This window comes from Bubalus bubalis, chromosome 6, assembly GCF_019923935.1.
Source record: "Bubalus bubalis isolate 160015118507 breed Murrah chromosome 6, NDDB_SH_1, whole genome shotgun sequence".
NCBI lineage: Eukaryota > Metazoa > Chordata > Mammalia > Artiodactyla > Bovidae > Bubalus > Bubalus bubalis.
Window position 1 is genome coordinate 105,352,323 of NC_059162.1, and position 22,958 is coordinate 105,375,280.

The 22,958-nt window shown below is 42.2% G+C and overlaps 1 protein-coding gene across 4 annotated transcripts in view; it reads right to left on the bottom strand.

Annotated features, from left to right (window-relative positions):
• Positions 1–966: 966 nt before the first annotated feature.
• Positions 967–22,958, bottom strand: part of SMAP2 (small ArfGAP2) — a 47,734-nt gene continuing 25,742 nt past the window's right edge. For all 4 annotated transcript variants that reach the window (XM_006061929.4, XM_044945202.2, XM_044945203.2 and 1 more), the window contains exons 2-10: positions 16,677–16,810; positions 15,400–15,485; positions 14,049–14,127; positions 10,526–10,612; positions 9,297–9,378; positions 8,199–8,308; positions 7,272–7,437; positions 6,550–6,866; positions 967–2,333 (exon numbers count right to left, since the gene is read on the bottom strand). In XM_006061929.4, the coding sequence (XP_006061991.1) occupies positions 2,208–2,333; positions 6,550–6,866; positions 7,272–7,437; positions 8,199–8,308; positions 9,297–9,378; positions 10,526–10,612; positions 14,049–14,127; positions 15,400–15,485; positions 16,677–16,810 (1,187 nt within the window). In that variant the 3' untranslated portion in view covers positions 967–2,207. The remainder of the gene's footprint in view (positions 2,334–6,549; positions 6,867–7,271; positions 7,438–8,198; positions 8,309–9,296; positions 9,379–10,525; positions 10,613–14,048; positions 14,128–15,399; positions 15,486–16,676; positions 16,811–22,958) is intronic.

Here is a 22,958-nt window from a genome sequence, read left to right on the forward strand (position 1 = left end):
AATCTTGTCTTACCTTGTATTAATACCACCTGAAATCAAATCATTCATTTACTTGTTTATTGTCTATCTCCCCTACCACACTATCCTATGAGATCAGGGAGTTTTGATTCACTGTTTTATTCCAGAGCCTAAGATAGTGCTGGGCACACTGAAAGCTTTCTTTAAACACTTGTTGAATGAATTGACATAGGCCTGGCACGTAGTATTTGCTAATACTTGAGGGCAAATACCCTGTGTGCTGAATGTACCACAGGAATTGCTTCATTTTACACAAGCCCCATTTTACACTGATATACAGGGGTTTAGTATCAGCTTTACACTGATACACAGGGCTTTAGTAGCCAGGTCACAGAGCAAGAAGGGATATGAACACTGGCAGCTTGGCTCAGAGCTTTCTGGGCCATTGTGCTATCCTCTCACACCCTGAAGTATTCAAAAGGTGTACTCGAAGGAAGGGAAGGGGGAGGGGTCTCAGTTTTTCTATTGTGGGGGGTACTTCTGGTTCCGATGAGTTCCGATGGTCCGGGACTCCAGCCAGCACGGACATCCAGAGTCCACTCCCTCACAACTCTAGATGCCACTGGAAAAAGGCCACCTTTCTGACTGGCTGAGTCTTGACCTGCCCCTTGGGTATGCTCCCTATGCTGTTGGTTTTTTTTTTTTAATTAAAATAGTTGATTTACAATGTTGTGCCAATCTCTACTGTACAGAAAAGTGACTCAGTTATACACACACACACACACACATATATATATTTACATTTTTTTCTAAATATTCTTTTCCATCCTGGTTTATCCCAGGAGACTGGCTCTAGTTTCCTATGCTATAGTAGGACCTTGTTTATCCATTCTAAATGTAATCATGTTTTAAAATACAGAAAGTGAGGGAATTGCCCCTGGAAAGCAGAAAACCTGGGCGGAACTCACCCTCCTCCACGAGTGACACACGGCGAGAGCGAGTGAGCGGTGCTTCCCTGCAATGTTTATTAAGGAATTTACACATACACAGGAGAAAGGCAACCAGGAGCTGTGGTTTCCACAGATGAAATCTTGTAAGCAACGTCTTCTTGTTTTAATTTTCAAGTGGGGTGAACGATGACTGAGAGGAAGGCTGCCCAGGCGCCCTGCCTCATACACCTGGACAGATGGGGGCGCAGGGCAGCCTGGACACACCAATACGAAACAGCAACTGGCAGGTCGGAGAGGGGAAAAGAGGAAGGGAGCTACCGATGAGATTGTAAATTTTTTAACTAAAGAAAAACTGGCAACAGTTTTAGGCTGTTCATAAATTAACTCCTCTCTGTTGTAAACCTAAAACTAAAAAACAAAAACAAAAATACCCATTGCAGATGGGGAAAGAGTGGGAGGTGGAATCCACATACACACACACAAGCAGTACACACGTTAAGCTCTGCATTCCCACTGGAGGGGCTGGTCCTCCAGCCACAATGCCAGATCCTACCAGATGAAGTCAGGGAACAGGGTGTGTGTCTTTGTGTGGGACCTTTGAAGAGTCTTTGGTGCTAAGAAAGGCTGACCGAAGCAGCAACTCCTGAAGTCTCAGATCCAGGAAACAATTCAGCGTGAAGTAGAGTCATATTTTGCTCATCCTCGCCCCAGGGCTGGGGGCAAACTGCTCTAAGACTCCAGGAGCATTTAATTCGATTTCAGTACTTCCTTAATTTCCATAAATCAGGGGAGCATGATGCCTCCTTTCTCATCCCCAAAATTTAAACCTATGGAAATACTGGGTTGGCCAAAAGGTTCTTTTGGTCAACCCAATAATTTATCAACACATACAGAAGGATCTCTAAACTCTCCCCTCTTTGCCTAAAACACAACCCCTACAGACCTTTCTGAGTCTGACAGGAAGTTTCACCTTGTGGGAAAGGTGCTCAAAGGTGTGCACATCTATCCTGCAGTCTAAGTGCCTTCTGGCAACAGTTCCTAAGGTGCAGCTGCCAGGAGAGAACCCGGCTGAGGCTGGGGAGGGAATCAGGACAGCTGGGGGACAGGTACGACAGAAAGCCACAGAGAGGTCTGCAGGTTTGGGATGCGGTTGGGCTAGGCAGGATGCCAAGTCCTAAGTGACCCGGATTGAGCGACTTCTAAACCAAACAGAGAGAAGTAGGAGAGGGGGATGGGGAAAGAGGAAACACAAGGAGAGGGGTTGGCGGGGAGAGTGGTAGTCATCCAGGTGCGCTGTTCCTATTTCCACATCTGAGGGCTGAGCGTCTGATTTGCTGCCTGTCCGTTCCCGCCGTTCATGGACTGTCCATAGCTCAGCATGCCATTGGTGCCACAGAAGTTCATCCCGGCCATCTGCTGGGTCATCTGAAAAGGAGAGAGGACGCTTTCAGACAGGCTGTGGGCACGGGGCCAATTAGAGCAAAGGGCGGGAAGAAGTCCTTCCGCCTGTGGGGAGAGGAGAGTGAGACAAAGGGGAGCTCTGTCATGAACAGAACTGCCCTGAACCTGCACAGATCATTCCGGGGACACCAGACCACAGCAATGGAGGCCTCTGCAGAAGGGAGATGCTGTCTGAGACTAATGCTCAGGGAGGGGAAGGGGGAATCCTGGAGTGAGCTGACATAAAAGCGGCACAGGAGGTTATTCTATTTCCTTTCCACTCTGATTCTGAAAAGAAGGAGCCTATTGTGAACTGGCTGGAGCCAACCCTGAGAGTATAAACAGAAGCCCCCAGCCAGCCAGCACTCCTGTCTTTTCTCCAGCAAAGTCATTATCCAGAGTGTCAGGGAAAGTGCTGTGCATGCTCGAGTAGAAAGAAGACAAAGAAAAGGAAACTGGACTTTTCAGAAAGAACAAAGGCATGCAAAAAAAAAAAAAAAAAAAGACCAACATGTCTTCACTGTAAGAGAAAGGAAGTTGCTGGGAGAAAAGGGTTGGTGGCATCAGGCCTGGGTGGGGTTGAAGCCCCTTTAGGAATCTGATTAAAAGACTGGCTCCTGGCAGTGAACAGACGAAACTATTTATCAAAGAAAAATGCCTTAAATTTCCCAAGTCTGGTACATTTTCTGTATAAGATCTTTTCCTTTAGGAGAAAGGCTAACTTTTTTTTCTTCCACCAACTTTTAAAGACAATTTCAAACTTACAGAAAGGTTGAAAGATTAGGATAATGAGACCCATACATCTTTCCTTAAATTCAACAATTGGTAACATTTTTGCTTTATCGTTGATATATACATATGTATCAGCTTTAAAAAATGTTTGATAGACATTGGAAATTGCAGACACTGTGACGTTTCACCTCTTAGTAAGTCAGGAGGCATCTCATAAGAAGCTTCCCAGGTGGTGCTAGTGGTAAAAAACCGGCCTGTCAATGCAGGAGACGACGATCCCCTGGACAAGGAAATGGCAACCCACTCCAGTATCCTTGCCTAGGAAATCCCATGGACAGAGGAGCCTGGCGGGCTACAGTCCATGGGGTCGCACAAAGTCGGACTCTTAGGTCTCATATGAAAGAAGACTTTCCTAGAATCACAATACAATGATCATGTTCAAGATATTTCACATTAATACTATATTCTAATATACATTTCATTTTTCACCTCTTTAGCCTCCTTTAACCTAGAGGAGTTTCCCCGCCATTTTTTCCTAACACCATTTGAAGAGTCCAGGCCAGTTATTTTAGAGAAAATCCTTTAATTTAGATTTATCTCATGTTTTCTTATGATTGAATCCAAGTTAAATATTTTTGGCAAAAATTCTAATATATATATTTTTTGATGTGGACTACTTTTAAAGTCTATTGAATTTGTTACAATACTGCTTCTGCCTGTGGCGGATTCATTTTGATATCTGGCAAAACTAATACAATTTTGTAAAGTTTAAAAATAAAATAAAATTAAAAAAAACTAATAACTAAAAGAAAAAAAAAAACACAATACTGCTTCTGTTTTATGTTTTGGTTTTTTGGCTGTGAGGCATGTGGAATCTTAGCTTCCCCGACTAGGGATCAAACCCACACCCCTTGCATTGGAAAGTGAAATTTTAACCACTGGACCACCAGGGAAGACCCCCAAAATTCTATGTAAGTGATATTATATCCTTCTTAGTATAAGATACCAAGAAATGCATAATACTAATGTGCCCCACTGTTGATAATTTTACGCTGGATCACTTATCTAAGGTTGTATCCATCATATGTTCTTTCATTGTAATTAATAAGTAATCTGAAGAGTATTTCTTTGCAAATATGTGAATACCCTGTTCTTTCTATAATTATTAGTTGTCATTCTTCTGCAAAGAAGGCTTTCTCTCCCTCTATCCCACACCCATTTAAAAAAAAATATGGACTCATGGATTCTTTTTCTTATCATACAAAGCCTAAAAGTTTACTGGGATATGATCGAGGTGACCATTCTGAGTCAGTTCTTCCAGATACACACAGTAGTTTCTTTCAACATGATATTCAAGTTCTCTGTTTCCAGGAAACATTCTTATATTAAGTTTTAAACATATTAATCCTGTTCCACTATTTTATCTTTCTTCTCTGTGTGGGTGCTCAGTCTCTTCAGTCGTGTCCGACTGTGACCCTGTGGATTGTAGTCCTCCATGCTCCTCTGTCCATGGGATTCTCCAGGCAAGAACACTGGAGCGGGCTGCCATGCCCTCCTCCAGGGCGTCTTCCCAGGCGTAAGAGGACCTGCACTGGCAGGTTCCTCAGCACTAGCGCCACCTTTGGGGGTGGCCGAACAAACATATTTATGCTAGATCTTCTTTGCCTAAGTTCTTTCTTTCTTTTTATTGCTCTCTATATTTAGTTTCCTTTCTCTGAGCTATTTCATGCCTTTCCTCTATGCCAAATATATTTCCAGTTGAATCTATTCTCCTCTGACTAACTTGTAATTCAGTCTATTTTTAAGATAATTGTGTTGTTTCTCAATTCGTTTCCTGAGTTCAGGAAACTTTCATTTCACAACTTCCAGTTATTTGTCCATTTTGCTTCTAAGTTTTCCACTTTTTGATTCAAGCTGTTTTGTCTTACCTGCAAGTGTTTGTTAGAGGACATTTAATTCAGGATTGTGTAACAGTTTTCTTCTACTTCATGACTGGTTTTGGAGAAAGAATTTTCATTCCTAAGTGTTTAGATTTCATTTTTTTAGTTTCTTCTCATAATAGTTTTACATAAATGTCACTTGCTACTTTCTGTTTATTTTGTGTGTGTATGTGTGTTCAATCGTGTCTGGCTCTTTGTGACCCCATGAACTGCAGCCCCTCAGGCTCCCCTGTCCATGGAATTTTCCAGGCAAGAATACTGGAGTATGTTGCTATTTCCTCCTCCAGGGGATCTTCTCCACCCAGGGATAAACCCCTCATCTCTTGCATCTCCTGCCCTGGCAAGCGGATTCTTTGCAGTACCTTATTTTTCTGAATCAGCAATAACACACACAGGTGAAAGGATCTGGGGAGACTTACTAAATTTCTTAGTTCAAGAGCGCCCTCTTCCGTTAGTAAAGTGAAATGACTATTTGGTGGGGAGGAGGATAGTAGATCTGATTTTGTCGTTCTCAATTTTTACTTCTTCACCACAAGGTCTCCAAAGAGCACCCCCTGATTCTAAGTCATCCTCATCTCTCCTAGAAACAATGCTTTGCCAAAGCTACCCCCTATAGTCCTATCTATTTCGAGTCCTTTGCTTTTGATTCTCCAAGTAACCAGAGTTATGCTGCATCAGGTATCAGAACACTTAATCAGGGCAGGGCTTTCTCTTTCTTGGGGGTGTTTTATCTATGCTCTGTCACCTCTAGTCCCCTACTCCTCCTCCTCTTTTCACACGGTCTCTCTGTGGTGCTGGCTCTGCTTGATTTCGGTGTTTTTAAAAACTTATTTGTTTTTGGCTGTGCTGGGTCTTTGGTGCTGTGGGAGCTTTGCTCTAGTTGTGAGCAGGTGCTACTCTCTGGCTGCAGTGTGCAGGCTTCCCACTGCTGTGGCTTCTCTTGCGGCAGAGCACAGACCCTAGAGTGCACAGGCCTCGGTACTTGCAGCACTTGGGCTCAGTAGTTGCGGTTCCTGGGCTTCAGAGCTCAGGCTCAACAGTTGTGGCACATGGGCTCAGCTGCTCCTCGGGATGTGGGATCTTCCTGGACCAGGGATTGAACCTATGTCTCTTGCCTTGGCAGGTGAATTCTTTACCATTGAGCCACCAGGGAAGCCCTGGATTTCAGTGTTATAACCGCATAATTTGAGGTTTGTGGTATTCTATTAGATCCAACAGTCATTGCTTATGGGTGCTTTTATTGGCACCTCTTGTTTATCTGGACAGGTTGTTTTGTTTTGATGAATGTGTGGAGAGTTTTAGAATCAGGCAATTTACCCTTATTCTACAGGAACCCAAAATACCCCAGAAAGTCTGAGGTTAGATAGACCTTCTGTTAAAATAAATAAATAAATGAAGCAAACCCAAGAATGTCTCTGGCGAGATCTCATTTACACTATAAGGATTCAAAGGATAAGGGGCAGATACTAAGTGAGACAGCCTTGAGGGAGGCTCAGAACTCTTGTCCTGAGTGAAATGGAGCAGCTTACCTGAGTTAGGTTCCACTGCAGCTGCTGAGCTGGCTGAACCCCATACATAGTCTGGGGCATAGCTGCCATGCCTGCCATGTAGCTGGCCTGCTGGGTGGTCATCATTCCATTTGGCACACCCATCATGGAGGCCTGCATGCCTCCCATATAGCCTGCAGGCATGGCCATTGGGGCAACCATCCCAGAAGCTCCTGGCTGAGCTACCATGCCTACTGGTGGGGGCATCATGCTCCCCATTAGGCTGTTAGGAGGTGTAACCCCAGGGAAGCTGGGGTAGGCAGTGGGATACGCCATCTGAGCAGGAGCCATGAACATCGCTGCCAAGAGAACAGACATACAGATTTGTGAAAGAGGAATGCACACGAGGTCAATACAAATGCTCACTGGCTGCTCCTGCCAGCTAGAATTCCTCAGACAGATTCTCTACAAGACTTGCTCTGGCTTCCAGTGGGCTGCAGAGCCAGGCATTTCCCCTTTAGGGTCCAGATCCAGACCCTGAGTCAGGCTTCACAGGGGCCAGACTCCACAGAAGCATGGCTCTGAGTTACATTAATATCTATCTCCTGATATTCAGTGGTTTCACAAGAAATGTCATGCTTAGGCTTGTTTGGAGTATGATGTCAGGGCCCCCAGAGCAACTGCCCCTGGCACAACAAGTAATTCCTGCATGGAAGGCCTCCCGTTTCCACCTGGCACACTGCCATGACCCCTGTGAACTCTACCTTGGGTGGCCATCTGAGGCGTCTGGGATCCATACAGCGACAGGATGGAGTCTTTAGACAGCTGCTTCTTGCTTGTTTCTTCTGATTTGCTCCCTGGCTCTGGAAACAGGTTCAGGTTTTCTGGAACTGAGCCAGCACTCCCTGGAGTTGGCATGGAACCTACAACCTTAGGACAAAAGGCATGGAGGAATTGGAATGGTCCTCCTGGGGTTCTCTGTAAGGACCGCCCTCATCTCTCTACTGCTTCTAACATTTGCCATGAGAAAACGTGGCTCGAGTTAGTAGCCTCCTGACACTTTTGCCATACAAACATCAGGAAACACCTGATAGTTAGGCTCTGGTACAATTCTTTGCTCTTTAGCAAAACAATGTGATTTGGTGAAGAACTAACAAATTAAAATGACCTACAAATGATGCAGCCAGAGAGAACTAAGATCCTAGTACCACTGTTTACTGGTTGTGTAATGAGAGGCTAGTCATGTAACTTTTCTGAACTCTTTCCTCATCTAGAATACCCATTTTGCAGGATTGTGGTGAATATTTTAAATCCTAGGGAAAATACACAAAATCACCTAGCACTGCGCCTGGTGTACACAGCAGGGATTTCACAAATGGGAGTCAGTGACGGTCTCAAGCCTTTCCTGTTTACAAACTCTCTGGCAATAACTCAGGCTGAGGAGCTGACTTATAGGATTAGCCTTTACAATGTGACAATCTTCAACAGTAGTTCACATAAAGGGCCCACTCTTTTTGAGCAAGAAACAAAATGGAATGAATAGGCTGTAACAGAGATGACAGGGTTAAGGGAAGAATCAAGAAAACCAAAGTCAAATTCCACCAAGAACGCATGACTTGACTCCAGGATTAAGTTATCAAAAGCACCCTTTACAGAATGCTCTTTCCTCCTGAATTACCCACAAGACTCACCTTTCTGGAAACCGAAGAAGAGGGAGATGAAACAGAGGCCAGAAGATCTAAATCCTTCTCTAGGGTATTACTGGTCTTACCATTTGCAATGGAGCAGGATACAGGAGCATCTGGAAAGAGAGACCAAAGTTAAAATGTAGCCCTGCTTATTAAGCCCATTCCTTCTCTTCCAGACACAAAGTAGAGAAGGCCCACATGCTCCAATCACAGACCCTGAAATCTAGGCTCTGGAACCATACAGCTTGGATGAGGCATCTCACAAGATTCCCGAGAACACACTGGAAAAGCCTATAGCTCAGCAGAGGACAGGAGGACCTTGGGCTTGAAGGCTACATTAGCACCATTGCAAGGGAGCTGGCTGGCTCCCTTCTGGCTATTTGAAGGGCAAAGCTGTGTAGGATTGATTCTCAGAGAGAAATGAAAAGTACAGACATGAGACGCTGAAGTAGCCAATCCTCAGCAGGAATGGGCTGAAACAAAGTACAGCCATCAGTACTATGAAAAGTAAGAACAGGCTCTGTTTCTGAAAGGGGCAGAACCACTAGCTCAGGGTTTCAAAAGTTTGGAGGAAAATGACCACAAGGAAGGGGCTGTCTCAGAAACAGGATGCACCTGGAGAACGAGCGGGCTGGGGCAGGGCTCACAGGTGCTGGTCTAGTGAAGCTTGCAAACACTTACTGAATGCTCAGTGTGTGGGGGCAAGGAGCTAAGAGCTTATTTATCTCATTTAGTCCTTCCCACAACATCTCTGATGTAGACTCATCATCCTCACTACAGGAGGAAAGTAATGTTGAGAGGCTGAGCAAGCCCCCCAAGATCACAAAGACAGTAAGTGGCAGAGTTGGGACTCTGGCTTCAAAGGCCATGCGTAACCAGTACTGGACTGGACCACTCCTCTATTACTGCACTGTCTCCCTAAAGAATGCGAGCACTTTTTAGAACAAATGCTCAGATGAAAAACAACAGGAAGAACAGGCGGGAACAACCTTAGTGATGAAGCCACCAACCAAACAACCCCATCTCTACCTATCTCCCCAGGATCACAGAGTATTCATCAACATTGGTGAGATTACAGGAGTGGAAAAGTCTAGCTCTTACCAAGGCCCAAGAGATCCACCACAGGAGCTTTGGATTTCGGGGAGGTTTTCCGAGGTAGCTGTGGATCTTCTTTTTTCTGTGGCTAGGGTTAAAATATGTTACAGAAAGAAATAAGCAGGTGTTTTTGAAGCCTCTATTCCCCTCTCCAACCGTAAAGCCACAGGAATTCTTGTGGCATGGATGTTGTTATTCAAAGAGAGTTACCAAAGGAACAGAACTCAGGAAGTGTTATGTGAAAAAAAACCAAATCAGAAAGCATAGTGCAGAAATCAAACCTAAAGTGAAAAACAAAGCTGTCATCTGCACTTGTCTGGCTTTCTAAAGAGACAGATCTTTCCGAAACCAAGACAACCACAGACCAGGGTATCCAACAGAAGCAGCAGTTTTTGGTCCCAGGAAAAGCAAAGAATAAAGGCAGGTGTCTGACGGTACAAAAGGTAATGGCCAACACTTCTCCCAGTGATTAGAAAACCTTTAATACCAAAAGGGATCTCATTTTACAGGTTACCTAACTCGCTCTGCGAATATCACTATGGACTGTGTTCTGCAGACAATACGATTCAGAATGATGCTAAAAGACCCTCGAAGGAAAAGAGTAAAAAGTCTTCTTTCCCAAGATTCCAAACATGTTAAGAGTCGTGACCCAGGGATCGAACCCATGTCTCTTACACCTCCTACGATGGCACGAAGGTTCTTTACCACTAGCGCCACCCGGAAGCCCTGTCTTAGCGTATCTACTACCACGGCCATCGGGTGTCCAGTGGGAAAAGAAAGGTGCCTACTCCTAGAATACAAGAAGGGATGGTTTAAAATGAATTACTGTGTCCTGGCTTCTGGACTGTTCTTAACAGCAACAGGAAAACAAGGTACAGAAGGCCTAAGGAGAGAAGGACTAACATAGCATCTGCTCAGGTGTCACAGAGCCTTGGCATTCTGCCATGAAACGTGCCTCTTGCTCAGATGGGACAGGTGCTGTTCCCAAGCTCCCATCTGGACCTCAGAGGCAGTGTGACAGAGCAGATCAGGCAGCAGCAAGGCGATGGGAAAGCAGCAGAAATGGCAGTGGGTGATCTAATCTGAATGTGGCCCCCTTTAGTCCCAGGAGCAATGGTGCAATGTGCTCTCAACCAGCCCTCCCCCTCCCCTCTCCTCTCCTCCACTGCCCTCCCCTCCACACATGTCACCAAACCCTAAGCCATCCACACAGCACACATACTGCCCCCACTTACCATTTTCACTTTCTCAAAAACAACAGGTTCCATTTTTTTCTCTGGAGCTGGTTCGCTCCCTCTTTTCCACTTGTTATCTTTTTCTTTCTATGATGATTTAAAAAAACAAGACAAAGAACAGACCCCATGGTGACTAACAGTTCAACAAATTATAATCCTAAATGTCTCAAAAGGACACACAAATCCCTACTGAATCTGATGCAGGAGCCTGACGGACTGTGGGAGGGTCTTGTGTGGGGCATGAGTGCTGGCCTCTTCCACCCTGGCCTCAAGGCTGTAGAGAGGCATCTTTCAAATTTCTTAAGTATCTCCCTCCTTGTTCTGTCTAATCCATGTATGACTGTTAGTGTGCAGATCGGGTTATCTATAGAGGTTAAAACGTTTCCCCAGTTCGCTGTCCCTTTTGGACCCAAGTTTAACTTGCTCATCTTGGTACGGTAGTGAAAAATGTTCATCTTACTTGACACACAGCCTTCAATCAAAGGTTCTCTCCCTTACAAATATGAGCCAAGTGTGAAGTGTTTCCTTATATATAAAACATGAGTAAGAAGAGCTGTGAACTAACCCCACAGGGCTAGCACCTAGATCAAAAGAATAACAGAACATAAATGTAATTTGCTATATATTAAAGGATATTGTAAAAATACAATGAATAAAGTTTGAAGTCCCCCATCTGCTTCTTCTAGCCAGAGGGTTTTGTTGTTTAGTCAGTCAGTAGTGTCTGACTCTGTGACCCCATGGACTGCAGCATGCCAGGCTACCCTGTCCTTCACTATCTCCCAGTTTGCTCAAACTCATGTCGATTGAGTCAATGATGCCATCCAACCATCTCATCCTCTGTCACCCCCTTCTCCTGCCCTCACTAATCTTATTTGTAAAATGCAGGACAACTGGAGCTGAAGCTCCAATACTTTGGCCACCTGACACGAACAGCCGACTCCCTAGAAAAGATCCTGATGCTGGGAAAGACTGAAGCCAAAAGGAGAAGTGGGTGGCAGAGGATGAGATGGCTGGATGGCATCACCAATTCAATGGACATGAACCTGGGTGAACTCCGGGAGACGGTGAAGGACAGGGAGGCCTGGTGTGCTACAGTCCATGGGGTCACAAAGAGTTGGACACCACTTAGCAACTGAACAACAAATACACATGAAAAATGGTTGGCCCTGATAATGATCAAAAAGTGAAATTTAAAATGCACTTTTGGGAGGAATTCCCTGGCAGTCCAGTGGTTAGGACTCTGAACATTCAATGCTGAGAGTCCAGATTTGCCCTCTGGTTGGAGAAATAAGATTTCAAGCCATGAAGCATGCCCCCCCCCCCAAAAAAAAAAAAAACCATTTTGGGGAGGAGAAAAAAATCTTAATTGTACTATCTAATATTGGTAGGGATGGAGTAAAACTACTCATCCAATGCTGAGAAGACAGTATAGAACAGTACAACTTCTAAAAAATATATTGGCAAAAGTACAAAGAGACAAATACTGAAACCCTTTGACCAAGACAATATTGTATCTTGTAATATGCCTTAAGAAAAATAATCCAAAACATGGAGAAAGTTACATATGCCAAGCAGTTCATTCCAGAATAACATATCTTAAGAAGAACTTAGCCTTTATGCCACAGAGGGAAATAGTAAAATAAACTGTGATTTAGCTACTCACTGAACAAGAGACAATGATTACAAGTTGTGAAAAGTAACAAGTAAACAGGTGACAAGTAAAAACATGATGTGCTAAGTTAAAGGAAAGCAGGAGACATTCTATCCAACTATGTCACAATTATGCCTCCAAAAAGTAACTACACAGGGAAAAATGGGGGAAACACATGGATGACAGTCATTATGAAGGGAAGAGCAGGCATGGATTTTCCACTTTAACTTTCATATTATCTGTAAAGTGATATTATAATCATGAAGAACACACGCAGCTACGCTTGTGGCATACATAGTATAATACTTTAATACAGAACACTTTATTTCTCAAAATTAAAAACATCTTATCTGTCCATTTAAAAAGAATACTCTTCAACAAAGCCAGTTTCTTTTAGATTTGATATTAAATGCCTTCACTTAGCAAATATTAATTCTTGGCATATATATCTTCATGAAGATATTTTTTAAAAGTCTAAATACATCAAATAAAAAGTTTTGAAATAGCTCTTTGGCACACAGGAAACATTTCCTTTCTAAGTGAAAGCACTTAGTGAGTAAAACAGGCTGCTTTCATGGGTATGGTACAGCAGCAACATAATTATGAATGAATACCATCTATTTCCATACAGCAACTCTTTCCTCTTCTCCTACCTTCTGAATTACCTCAGATAACGTTTTGTTTGACCTTGTCTGATTTCATATGTTCTTGTACAATGAACAGAGCTAAGCAGACAGACTACAGTTTTCTACAAAGGAAAGCAAAGGTCTGTTTCTTTTGGTTTCAAACTCTTCTTGATGATGCCATCCAAGCCGTAAATGTACGCTGGGTTAAGTCTTTCTTGGAAGAGTTATGACACATCCCTTTTCTGGATGAGTGTGACGTAGAGTCCTTCATACAAAGCTGAGAAGGAATTATCATTACCTAACTGCATGTATTGCCCTGCACTTACTCGCCCACATTGAAATCAACTACCGGTTAGTGCCCCTTTTCACACAAGATCAAAAGATCAGTCTTGAGCTAATTCCAATTAGTCTGACTTTATCTGCAAGGGCTTAGAGCCCTGTGTACATGTAATGATTTCACTGGCTAGTACATCTTCCATCAAAATAAATAACAGACAGAGGACAGATGATAGGTAGATAGGTCTTTTGCTAGAACTGGAGAATCCCATATTCTCCATACTTCCTTAGCTAGAGAAACAGTCGATTATTTCAAAAATTTATTAGTCTTGTCAAAGGCTTTTTGAAGGTTTAAGTTAGTCATATTTATAGGTTCCCTGCTAGCTGTCATTAGTCAGGCGTATTTTCTTCTTCCAGAAACCATGTTGTATTTCCTCTTGTACACTGTATTTTAGATTATAACCACATGCCTAGGATGCAAAGTGTATTTGGCAACTGGGCGTCTCCTAAAACTCCTCTCAAGAACAAGCGTTCCATTGGCAGTCAGTTCACTGACACAATGGAAATATATGCTGGTCAAATTTAAGGAAACTCTGGTGATATAATCACACCAATTTTGGTGACTTCATTTACAGAAAAAGAAATGCACACACATGTATGTATGCACACACATACTATTCTATTTGATCTAGTATGCCCAACATATCCATATAAAGAAATAATTTGGAACTGGGAATCACTGACATCTAAACTCAGATCAAGGTAAAGAATTAACTGATGGCTGGTCCATCCCTGAGGCAAAGGTTTGCTCCATGATATCTCATGGTCTTGATTCAATAGCTGGCTTTATTCTACTTTTTTTGTTTTTATGTTCTTAAGAGTATTTTGGCAGCTGTTCTTCAAATTCCCCAGGCCTGATTAATAAGCAAATTATTTATTATGAACAAAACTTGAAAGATTTACAACCAACCCTAAAGGCATTGATGTCCAGACTTCTGTCCATGTATTTCTTCTTCTCATATTTATCTCGAATAAATCCCTCGACCGCACTGCAAGAAGCTTATTAAGGATAAAGCAAACAAATCTTTCTCACAGAATGACTATAAAAGGTCAATTTGTATCCCATGAGCATTGTTCTCCTATCTTCCTTCTACCTGGTTTCCCCACGTGGCTCCTGTCTCTTCTGGACTATCCCTAACCAAAACCTTAAAAGGCCTCCTTCATGGCTACTGCAGGGAATCACCATTTCCGACGATCTTCCTTCAGAGTAATGAGAGCAGAAACAGGGTCACTCCCCATTTTGACATCAGTGGAGCCTGTGGCTATTCTACTGATAGAATACAGGTAAAGCAGTCAGTTATCTATTTTAAAGTCCTTAAGTCATATGTGAAACGAATCGCCAGTCCAGGTTCGATGCATGATACAGGATGCTCCGGGCTGGTGCATTGGGATGACCCAGAGGGATGGTATGGGAAGGGAGGTGGAGGGGGGGGTTCAGGATGGGGAACACATGTACACCCGTGGTGGATTCATGTTGATGTATGGCAAAACCAATACAATATTGTAAAGTAATTAGCCTCCAATTAAAATAAATAAATTCATATTTAAAAAAAATAAAGTCCTTAAGTCAACAGGACTGAAACAGACATCTGAGTGCCCCTTAAAAAAAATATACAGGACTCCCGTGCCCCACTGCCAGATTCTGATCTGGGGTCCTCCGCAGGGCTCCAAATCTACATTTAGTAGGTTCTCCCTGTACCCACCAAAATCAAACTCTAACAAGATGGTCTACAAGCCATATTTTGAGAAGCACTGCCTTCAGGGAGCTTGGTTTTATGAGCTGGGTGCTATCTCCATTTGAGGGGCTGGGGGAAGAAAGTTATGGATTAACTGGTCAACAAGTTAATTCTTTCAGGTAGAGCATAAAAAGGCATTAAAAATGAGTGGCAGTTTTGCTGAATCAACATAGCACAATAAACTATTCTTTTTACCAAACAATAGTTTCAGAGCTCCGAAGACTATAGCAGATGTTGCTTTATGGAAGAATTCACAGTGAGCCACAGCAGTCTTCATTTCTGAATGCGTCGCCCCTGTGTGACACCACCACTGTGACATTAGAGAGGATACGTGGGCTTTCTATATGTCTTGGTTGCGGGAGAGAGGAAAAGCCAGACTTCAACTCAGCCACATAGAAAGATGGCCCAGTCAGATCGTGGGTCCTGAGTCTTCTGTAACTCTCCCAAGACACCACCACCACCACCACCACCACCACCACCACCAATAAAACCATCCAGCCTTCGAAGTTGCTCCAAAAAAGATACTGGTCTATTTGAGGTCGCCGAAAGGTCTCAGGCAGGTAGGCTTCATAAAGTCGGTTTGCCTTTCCATTCCCCATCTCTTGCATGCACTGCAGTCAAAGAGATGTGGGAACAAGGAATGTCACATTAGGAAAGAACTGAAAAACTTCTTATCCAACTGCATCATTTTACAATTGAAGAACCAACCTAGGGAGTGGCAGAACCGAGATTTAAACCTGCGTATTCTGATTTACAATCCATGATTCTCTCGGCTCTGCTCCCAACCATTTCCTTCCACAGCTGTCTTTCCTGCCACTCTGTCTCCTTTTATTGAAAGATTTGTCTAACAAGATATATTTGATTCAATAGTAATTTAAGATCCCATTTCAAAGTCCAAGACATAGAGCTGCCAATCCAAATGTCTACTTGGCAGGCAATAATCAGTGCCTAATCAGGCAGGCAGTAATTAGGAACAACTACAATTCTGAGTTTAGAGCAGTAATTAACCTATCCACTGTATTACCAACAACTATGTTTCTCATTAGGCTTTTGAAAGACTCCTTAACATTTGTGAGAGATAAATTCCAAGATTTTTAAACAGCTTCAAATATAACTGAAAAATATAACTAATCTTTTAGTCCCTCAGTGAATCTATAAAGATAACCTAAAGTAACTTCTACAGCCATTTTCTGTCAAGAATAACCTCTTACTTACAACATCAACTTTACCAACTGGTTTTCTTTGGAGCCAGGAGATTTCCCCAAAGCAAAATATATATATATATTTGTAAATTACTTTAAGAAGTTTCAATGCAGGAAGAGAACAGAAAACAGGGAAGCCACATCAAGCTGTAGCTCTCTGGCCAGGCTGGACTCACTAACTTAAGTGTCTCACAGCCCACCAACCTAATGGCAAGCAGGATTCATATATGCACTTCTGCAATAAAAAACATTAAAAGTATACATGTTGGACTTTTTTTTTAAGTGAATATCCAAAATTACAAACATTAGACCTGAAAATGCCAAGAGCCTTAGAAAACAATACAAAGATCCTCCTTCATGTCTTCATGGATCCAGGGGGTCCTAGTCCACAGAGTATTTGTGTTTTGAAGGAGGTAAAATATAAGTGGAACAACTTGTGTCTTAAATATAAAGATAAAAAATTTTTAATGTGGCATTAGTGTTGAATACCTAAACTTCCCTCCACCTTCACCTTTGTGCCCAGTTTGACTGAAATTCATCTGGAACTACTTTCACATGAAGTATGGGAGCAGTTGACTCACTCCTGGGTTGTGTAAGTACCTGGATCTGTTCTTGAGTCCACTGGTCAAGGTTAACCGATTTTACCCTGGATATGTGCACCCCGAGATTCCTGTGGATTCCAGCACATCGAATGCAGATGAACACACCAATGTTCCAGGAGGCCCATCGTGGCCCTGTGGAGGTCAGGAGCAGGGCAATAAAGTAAAAATTAAAACAACATTCACGACCCAAACCAGAATTATTTAGGTTATAACGTTTCAGCTAGAACATAAATGAGAGAATTGTTACCACGATCACCTTTTAGATTTTTAAAAATTTTGTTTTTATTCTTTTGGCTGCGCTGTGAGGCTTGCAGGATTTTAGTTCCCTGAACAGGGACTGAACCCCAGGCCTAGCAGGGAAAGCTCTGAGTCCTAACCACTGGACTGCCAGGGAATTCCACAATCACCTTTTTTTGGTCATTGTTTTGTTCATTTTTCCAAAAGTGAGCTTTTTAAAAAAAAACTTTAAAGTTTTTAAGGGTACAATATGGTGGTCTTTAGTATATTCACACAGTTATGCATCATGGCCACTATCTAATTCCAGAATGTCTTCATCCTCCCCAAGAAGAATTCTCAAGCCCAGTAGCAGGCACTCTTCATTTCCTCCAAACGTCCCCTGACCCCAGCTCCTGGCAACCACAAATCTACATTTTCTTTCTATAGATTTTCCAATTCTGGACATTTCATAGAAATCGAATTATATAACATGTGAGCATTTGTGTATGGAACAATAGCTTTTTTAGAGTCTCATAAAGGTTGAACTGCAAATATTATAATATTGTTACTTATATTTTTAAAAATCCCAGGAGAGCAGTGGCAGGTCATGTCACATTCTATTTAATGTATTTCACGAACAGCCCTCTCTCAAGAAACTTTTTAATGGTGGTGGGACCTGGATTCAGTTTTCCTACTAGGAAAAAAGATACAGACATGCCATGCCAGCTCGCAGCTAAGCCTGAAATTTAAAACTCTGTTTATCCTCCCCTCCCCACCAGGACTATAAAATATGCATCCAGATTCACTTAAAAGGATCCCTTCCCCTAGGGCTAATGTCCCTACTTTACCCAACTACAGCATTATCTAGATTCAAAATTGCCATATAATAAAGATGCTTATAGCAAAAAAAAAAAAAAATCTCAGACATGTATTTTAACATAAGTCTGTTACATAATCTCCCATCCCCTGCCAACTTTGCTCACCCTAATAATCACTCTGGAAAAATTTCAAACTCCTCTTCATAATTTTTATACAGGGTAAAAGCGACTTACTTTTATATGACATCTGCCAAAGATTTACTGAAAAATCACTAATATTTCTTTTGCCACTACTCCAGTAGACAGAAATTCACCAAATAAAAGAAGCATGATGTCAAGAGCTAGAGGTTGTGAAAAAGAAGTGAAAAGACACTAACTGGTTTTCTACAGAGATAAACAGGGCCTGCATTTGGAACAAAAAAGGACATAAGGTTTTGGTTCTGCTGGACACAGACAACAGCGTGGTTAGTCTGAGGGTTTTGATGGAATTTTTTTTTTTTTTTTATCTTTTTACTGACGGATAATTGCTTTACAGAATTTTGTTGTTTTCTGTCAAACCTCAACATGAATTAGCCATAGGTCTACATATATTCCCTCCCTTTTGAATCTCCCTACCACCTCCCTACCATCCCACCCCTCTAAATTGATACAGAGCCCCTGTTTGAGTTTCCTAAGCCATACAGCAAATTCCTGTTGGCTATCTATTTTACATATGGGGATGTAAGTTTCCATGTTACTCTCTGCATACATTTCAGCCTCTTCTCCCCTCTCCCCATGTCCATAAGTCTATTCTCTATGTGTTTCTCCACTGCTGCCCTATAAATTCTTCAGTACCATTTTTCTAGATTCCTTGACATAAGTTTTAATGAAGGAATGCTAGAGTTATATGGAAGAAAATTATTCTTAGAAATTTGAATCTGCAGCTATTATAAATAAGAAGGTCATTTCTAGATAAAGATATCACTCAGATACTATGGTTAAAAACTGCAAATACAGAAGGCTCAAGTTCTCCTTATAACCACCAGATGGCGTTCTCTGCCTGAAATTTTATCCCAAAACCCTCTTACTGCTAGAATCTTGATACACTCAGGTTTATCTTCTAAAAAGATCTTCGGTCCCTTCAAATCCCCAGATTTGCACAGTAGATTTGCCACGTAACTAACAAGCACACAAATGATCCAACACTTCTTTCAGTGGCAGTGAGTTACACAAACACAAAATGGAAAACCCAAATAGACGGAAATGAGATTCCTTAGGGTGCTGTGGGTCTATTTCGGGTTACAATTTTTATTAAGGAACTCAAGATAAATCGAAATTATACAGGATTAAAAGTGGGACCAAAAGTTAATATTTCATGTCTCTTTACCATTTTCCCTCTGCTCTAGATTCTAGAACTCATAAGATAGTTAAATTGTACTTGTTTGCTAACAAAATCAGAAGCCAAAAACAGGAATTAAAAGTTAGCTGTGGAGTGTTACACTATTTGCTTCCTGACCCTAAATTTGGAGAAGGTGATTCCCAAACATCAAAGCCACTGTCACAATTGGGGAATTTCTCCAGATCCCATTCCAAAGTATAAAGTCTCTGAGGAATACAGGACTAAATCCTGATATTCTGGAGCTGCTAACAAGGCCTCAGTATAGAAATACAGGCAATAATATTTTCATGAAAAGTCAAAGGAAAGCCTCCTCTGCCCCACTCCCACATCCCTCCTACGACCTTTTCCCAGTGAAATACGGGCCATTCCATCTCAGACACTCAGCTTCCTTTAGTTTTACGCTGCTGGATTTATTAAGCTGTAACTTTATGCTCCATACAGGATTCCGAAATTAGAGAAAAGGAAAACACAGGAGAGACAGTTACTTATATGGCTGAAAATATGCGGAAACAGTGTTGTTATTTCAAGCATAATCTTTGCAGCCAGGAAAAAACTGAGGTTTGAAGGTCAGCTTCAATAACAATAAGCTGTGTGATCTTCAGAGAGACACTGAAACCTCCTAGGCCTCAGTTTCCTCATCTTCAAAATGTGCACGGTAATATTCACCTTACAGTGCTGAGACCATGGAGGGATAATAAAAGAGAGCTACGCATAAGAACACGGTATAGAGTGAGATTTCTGGAACCCACTTCCCGTTCATCTACTTTCGTCGATAGCGGCATATTAACGCATTCATATGTATATACCAACACTGTGCAGGACCACAGAATGCTCTTGTTAGACAGCAATGTGAGTTCCAGTCCTAAAGCGTCAGAACCAGAATCAACTGACTGAACAGCAGAAAGAAGAAATTTACCCTCAATACAATTTCAAAGTCTTCTAGAAAACATGACATTTTAGGCAGTTTTCTAAACCTCCCCCCAAATACTCCTTGAAATGTATTCCCTAACCCCCACCTGTTCCCCTCTTCTGTTACACACTCCCACTCTGCCTCTGGGTCCACATTTGCCTCCACTACACACACAGAGGAAGACGAGAAGCTGACGACTATTTGACGTGTCCGCAGTACACAGCACCCTGCATCGCTGCTACAGGGCTGGCCTACTGGAACATGGCATTATAGGCAGATCATCCAGTTGTTCCATGCACACTGGTCATGGCGACCAAGGAGAAAATAGACAAAAGATGCCATTTTGAAGTTGAAAATAGAGACTCTGAGAGGCAGTATTCTGAACTGTTTTGAAAGCAAAGAGGATAGATAGTGACATAAACTGGGTAGTGATTAGCACAACATAAGCACAAAGTCATGGGTAAGTGAACATATTCAACAGGGGCCTATGAGCAGCTCAGGAAGCATTAAGCAACATTAAAATTAACAAGTAATCACTCTGCAATAAGGGATCAGTAAAAATAAAGTATTTGGATCTGGCTAATCTGTCAAGAAATCGGCTCTAATAAGTACCAGCCCAGTATCAGGGAAATCTGGGCTTACCCTAACTATTTTCACACCTTCTAACAAGTATCTCGAGTGTTTATTTCTCCATTTGTAAAATGGAAAGCATAAAAGTAAATCCAATTTACATTCAACTACTGGATGGCTTCTGCATAACTGAGTTAACTACTGATAGTTGGCTGCAAATTTTTCTTGCTGCTAAAATTTCCCTCATCACAAGAGCTGCTGGGCCTAGAAGTGTTCTGTCTGGGCTTGAGAAATCAGCAGAGAGAAGAGAACTAGACTTACAGATAGCTTGAAGTCACTATTATAATAATTATAATTCATGAATCTCTAACTTGTAGAGTTCCAAAAAATAAATGTTGAGGCGAAAAAAAAAAAAAAATTGCTAAATAGATGGTTACCCATAATTAGACCTGCCAGCATCTTGGAGCTGTTGAAAAGCTCTTCAACAGGAAGGGTCCAGGAAGGGAGAGAAACTCTCTTCCATCTTCCATCCAAGCCGCGTTGAATCTACCTTGGAAACTTTCCCAGAAACTATCCATTTCTACCTAGACCTTCTCCTATCTCACCCATAAGCATTCATTCTCTCTTTTTTAATGGGCATAAGATTTTTTTCTTGTTGGAGCTTTTAAAAAGTTTTTATTGAAAAATAATTGATTTACAATGTTGTGTTAGGCATTTATTCTTTTAATATTATTTATTGAGTGGATGGTAAAGAATCCGCCTGCAATGAGGGAAACCTGGCTTTGATCCTTGGGTTGAGAAGATCCCCTGGAGAAGGGAACTGCTCCTCACTCCAGTATTCTTGCCTGGAGAATTCCATGGGCAGAAGAGCCTGGCAGGCTACAGTCCATGGGGTTGCAAAGAGTTGGACATGACTAAGCGACTTTCATTTTTCACTGAGTACCTTTTATGTGCCAAATACTCTGCATGCTAGGTACCAGGAATACAAAGGCAGAGAGAGTGAAGATGAGATTCCCTAATTCAAACAGCTCAAGGACTAACAACTAATTGGTCTCCAGGCTCCCACCAGAATAATCTCTCTAAACACAAAACTATACAAATCAGGCCCCAAATATAAACTTTTCACATAGTCGTAAACATAGAGGTGAAAACGTAAACTGGTGCAAGTTTTCTGAATAGTATATTCCAAACTGAACTCTGAATCTCTTGCCACAAAACCTTCTGTCTCCATTCTTCTCCACCTTGATCCATTCACCTCCATCTCACCTCCATTCAATCAAATGCAGCAGTCAAAAATTCATACCTCATTTATACCTCTCTCCTTCAACCACCAGCTCTATAGCATCACCAAGACCAAATCTCTCTCAAATTGGCGTGTCTCCTCTCCACGTGCAACACTATTTCTCTAATTCAAACCCACCAGAGCTCTTGGACTAGTGCAATAACCTGCTAATGAATGTCTCTCTACTTTTATATTCCTCTCTCCTCCAAACCAAACCAAAAACCATTCTCTGTGAAATAGGCAGCTTGAACTCTTTTTTTTAATCTTATTTTTAATGTGGTTGATTTACAATGTTGTGTTAGTTTCAGTTCAGTTCAGTTCAGTTGCTCAGTCGTGTCCGACTCTTTGCGACCCCATGAACCACAGCACGCCAGGCCTCCCTGTCCATCACCAACCCCCGGAGTCTACCCAAACCTATGTCCATAGGGTGTTGATGCCATCCAACCATCTCATCCTCTGTCATCCCCTTCTCCTCCTGCCCTCAACCTTTCCCAGCATCAGGGTCTTTTCAAATGAGTCAGCTCTTCGCATCAGGTGGCCAAAGTATTGGAGTTTCAGCTTCAACATCAGTCCTTCCAATGAACACCCAGGACTGATCTCCTTTAGGATGGATTGGTTGGATCTCCTTGCAGTCCAAGGGACTCTCAAGAGTCTTCTCCAACACCACAGTTCAGGTATAGAGTAAAATGAATCTGTTACATACATACATATATCTACTATTTTTTAGATTCTTTTCCCAGATTGAGCTCTTAAAGAAGCAAATGTGACCCTGTCACTCAGTTGCTTAAAACCTTTCTAGGGTTTGGATTAAAGTACAAAATCCTTAACATGTCTCCAAGGACTTACACGATCTGGCCCAGCTTTTCAGCTCCAGTCACACCAGCCTTCTTTCATTTCCTCAAAACACCAACATGTTCCTTACTTAGGGCTTCTGGCCTTTGTACAAGTCACTCCCACTGCCTAAAAAGCTCTTTCCCAAAGCACCATCCATTCCTCATAGCCTGGTCAACGCCCATATATCATTAAGGTCTCAGCTGAAAAGTTTCCTCCTCAAAAGAGCTTTTCCTCAATCCCTCAAGTTAAACCAGATTATATTCTCATTTCCA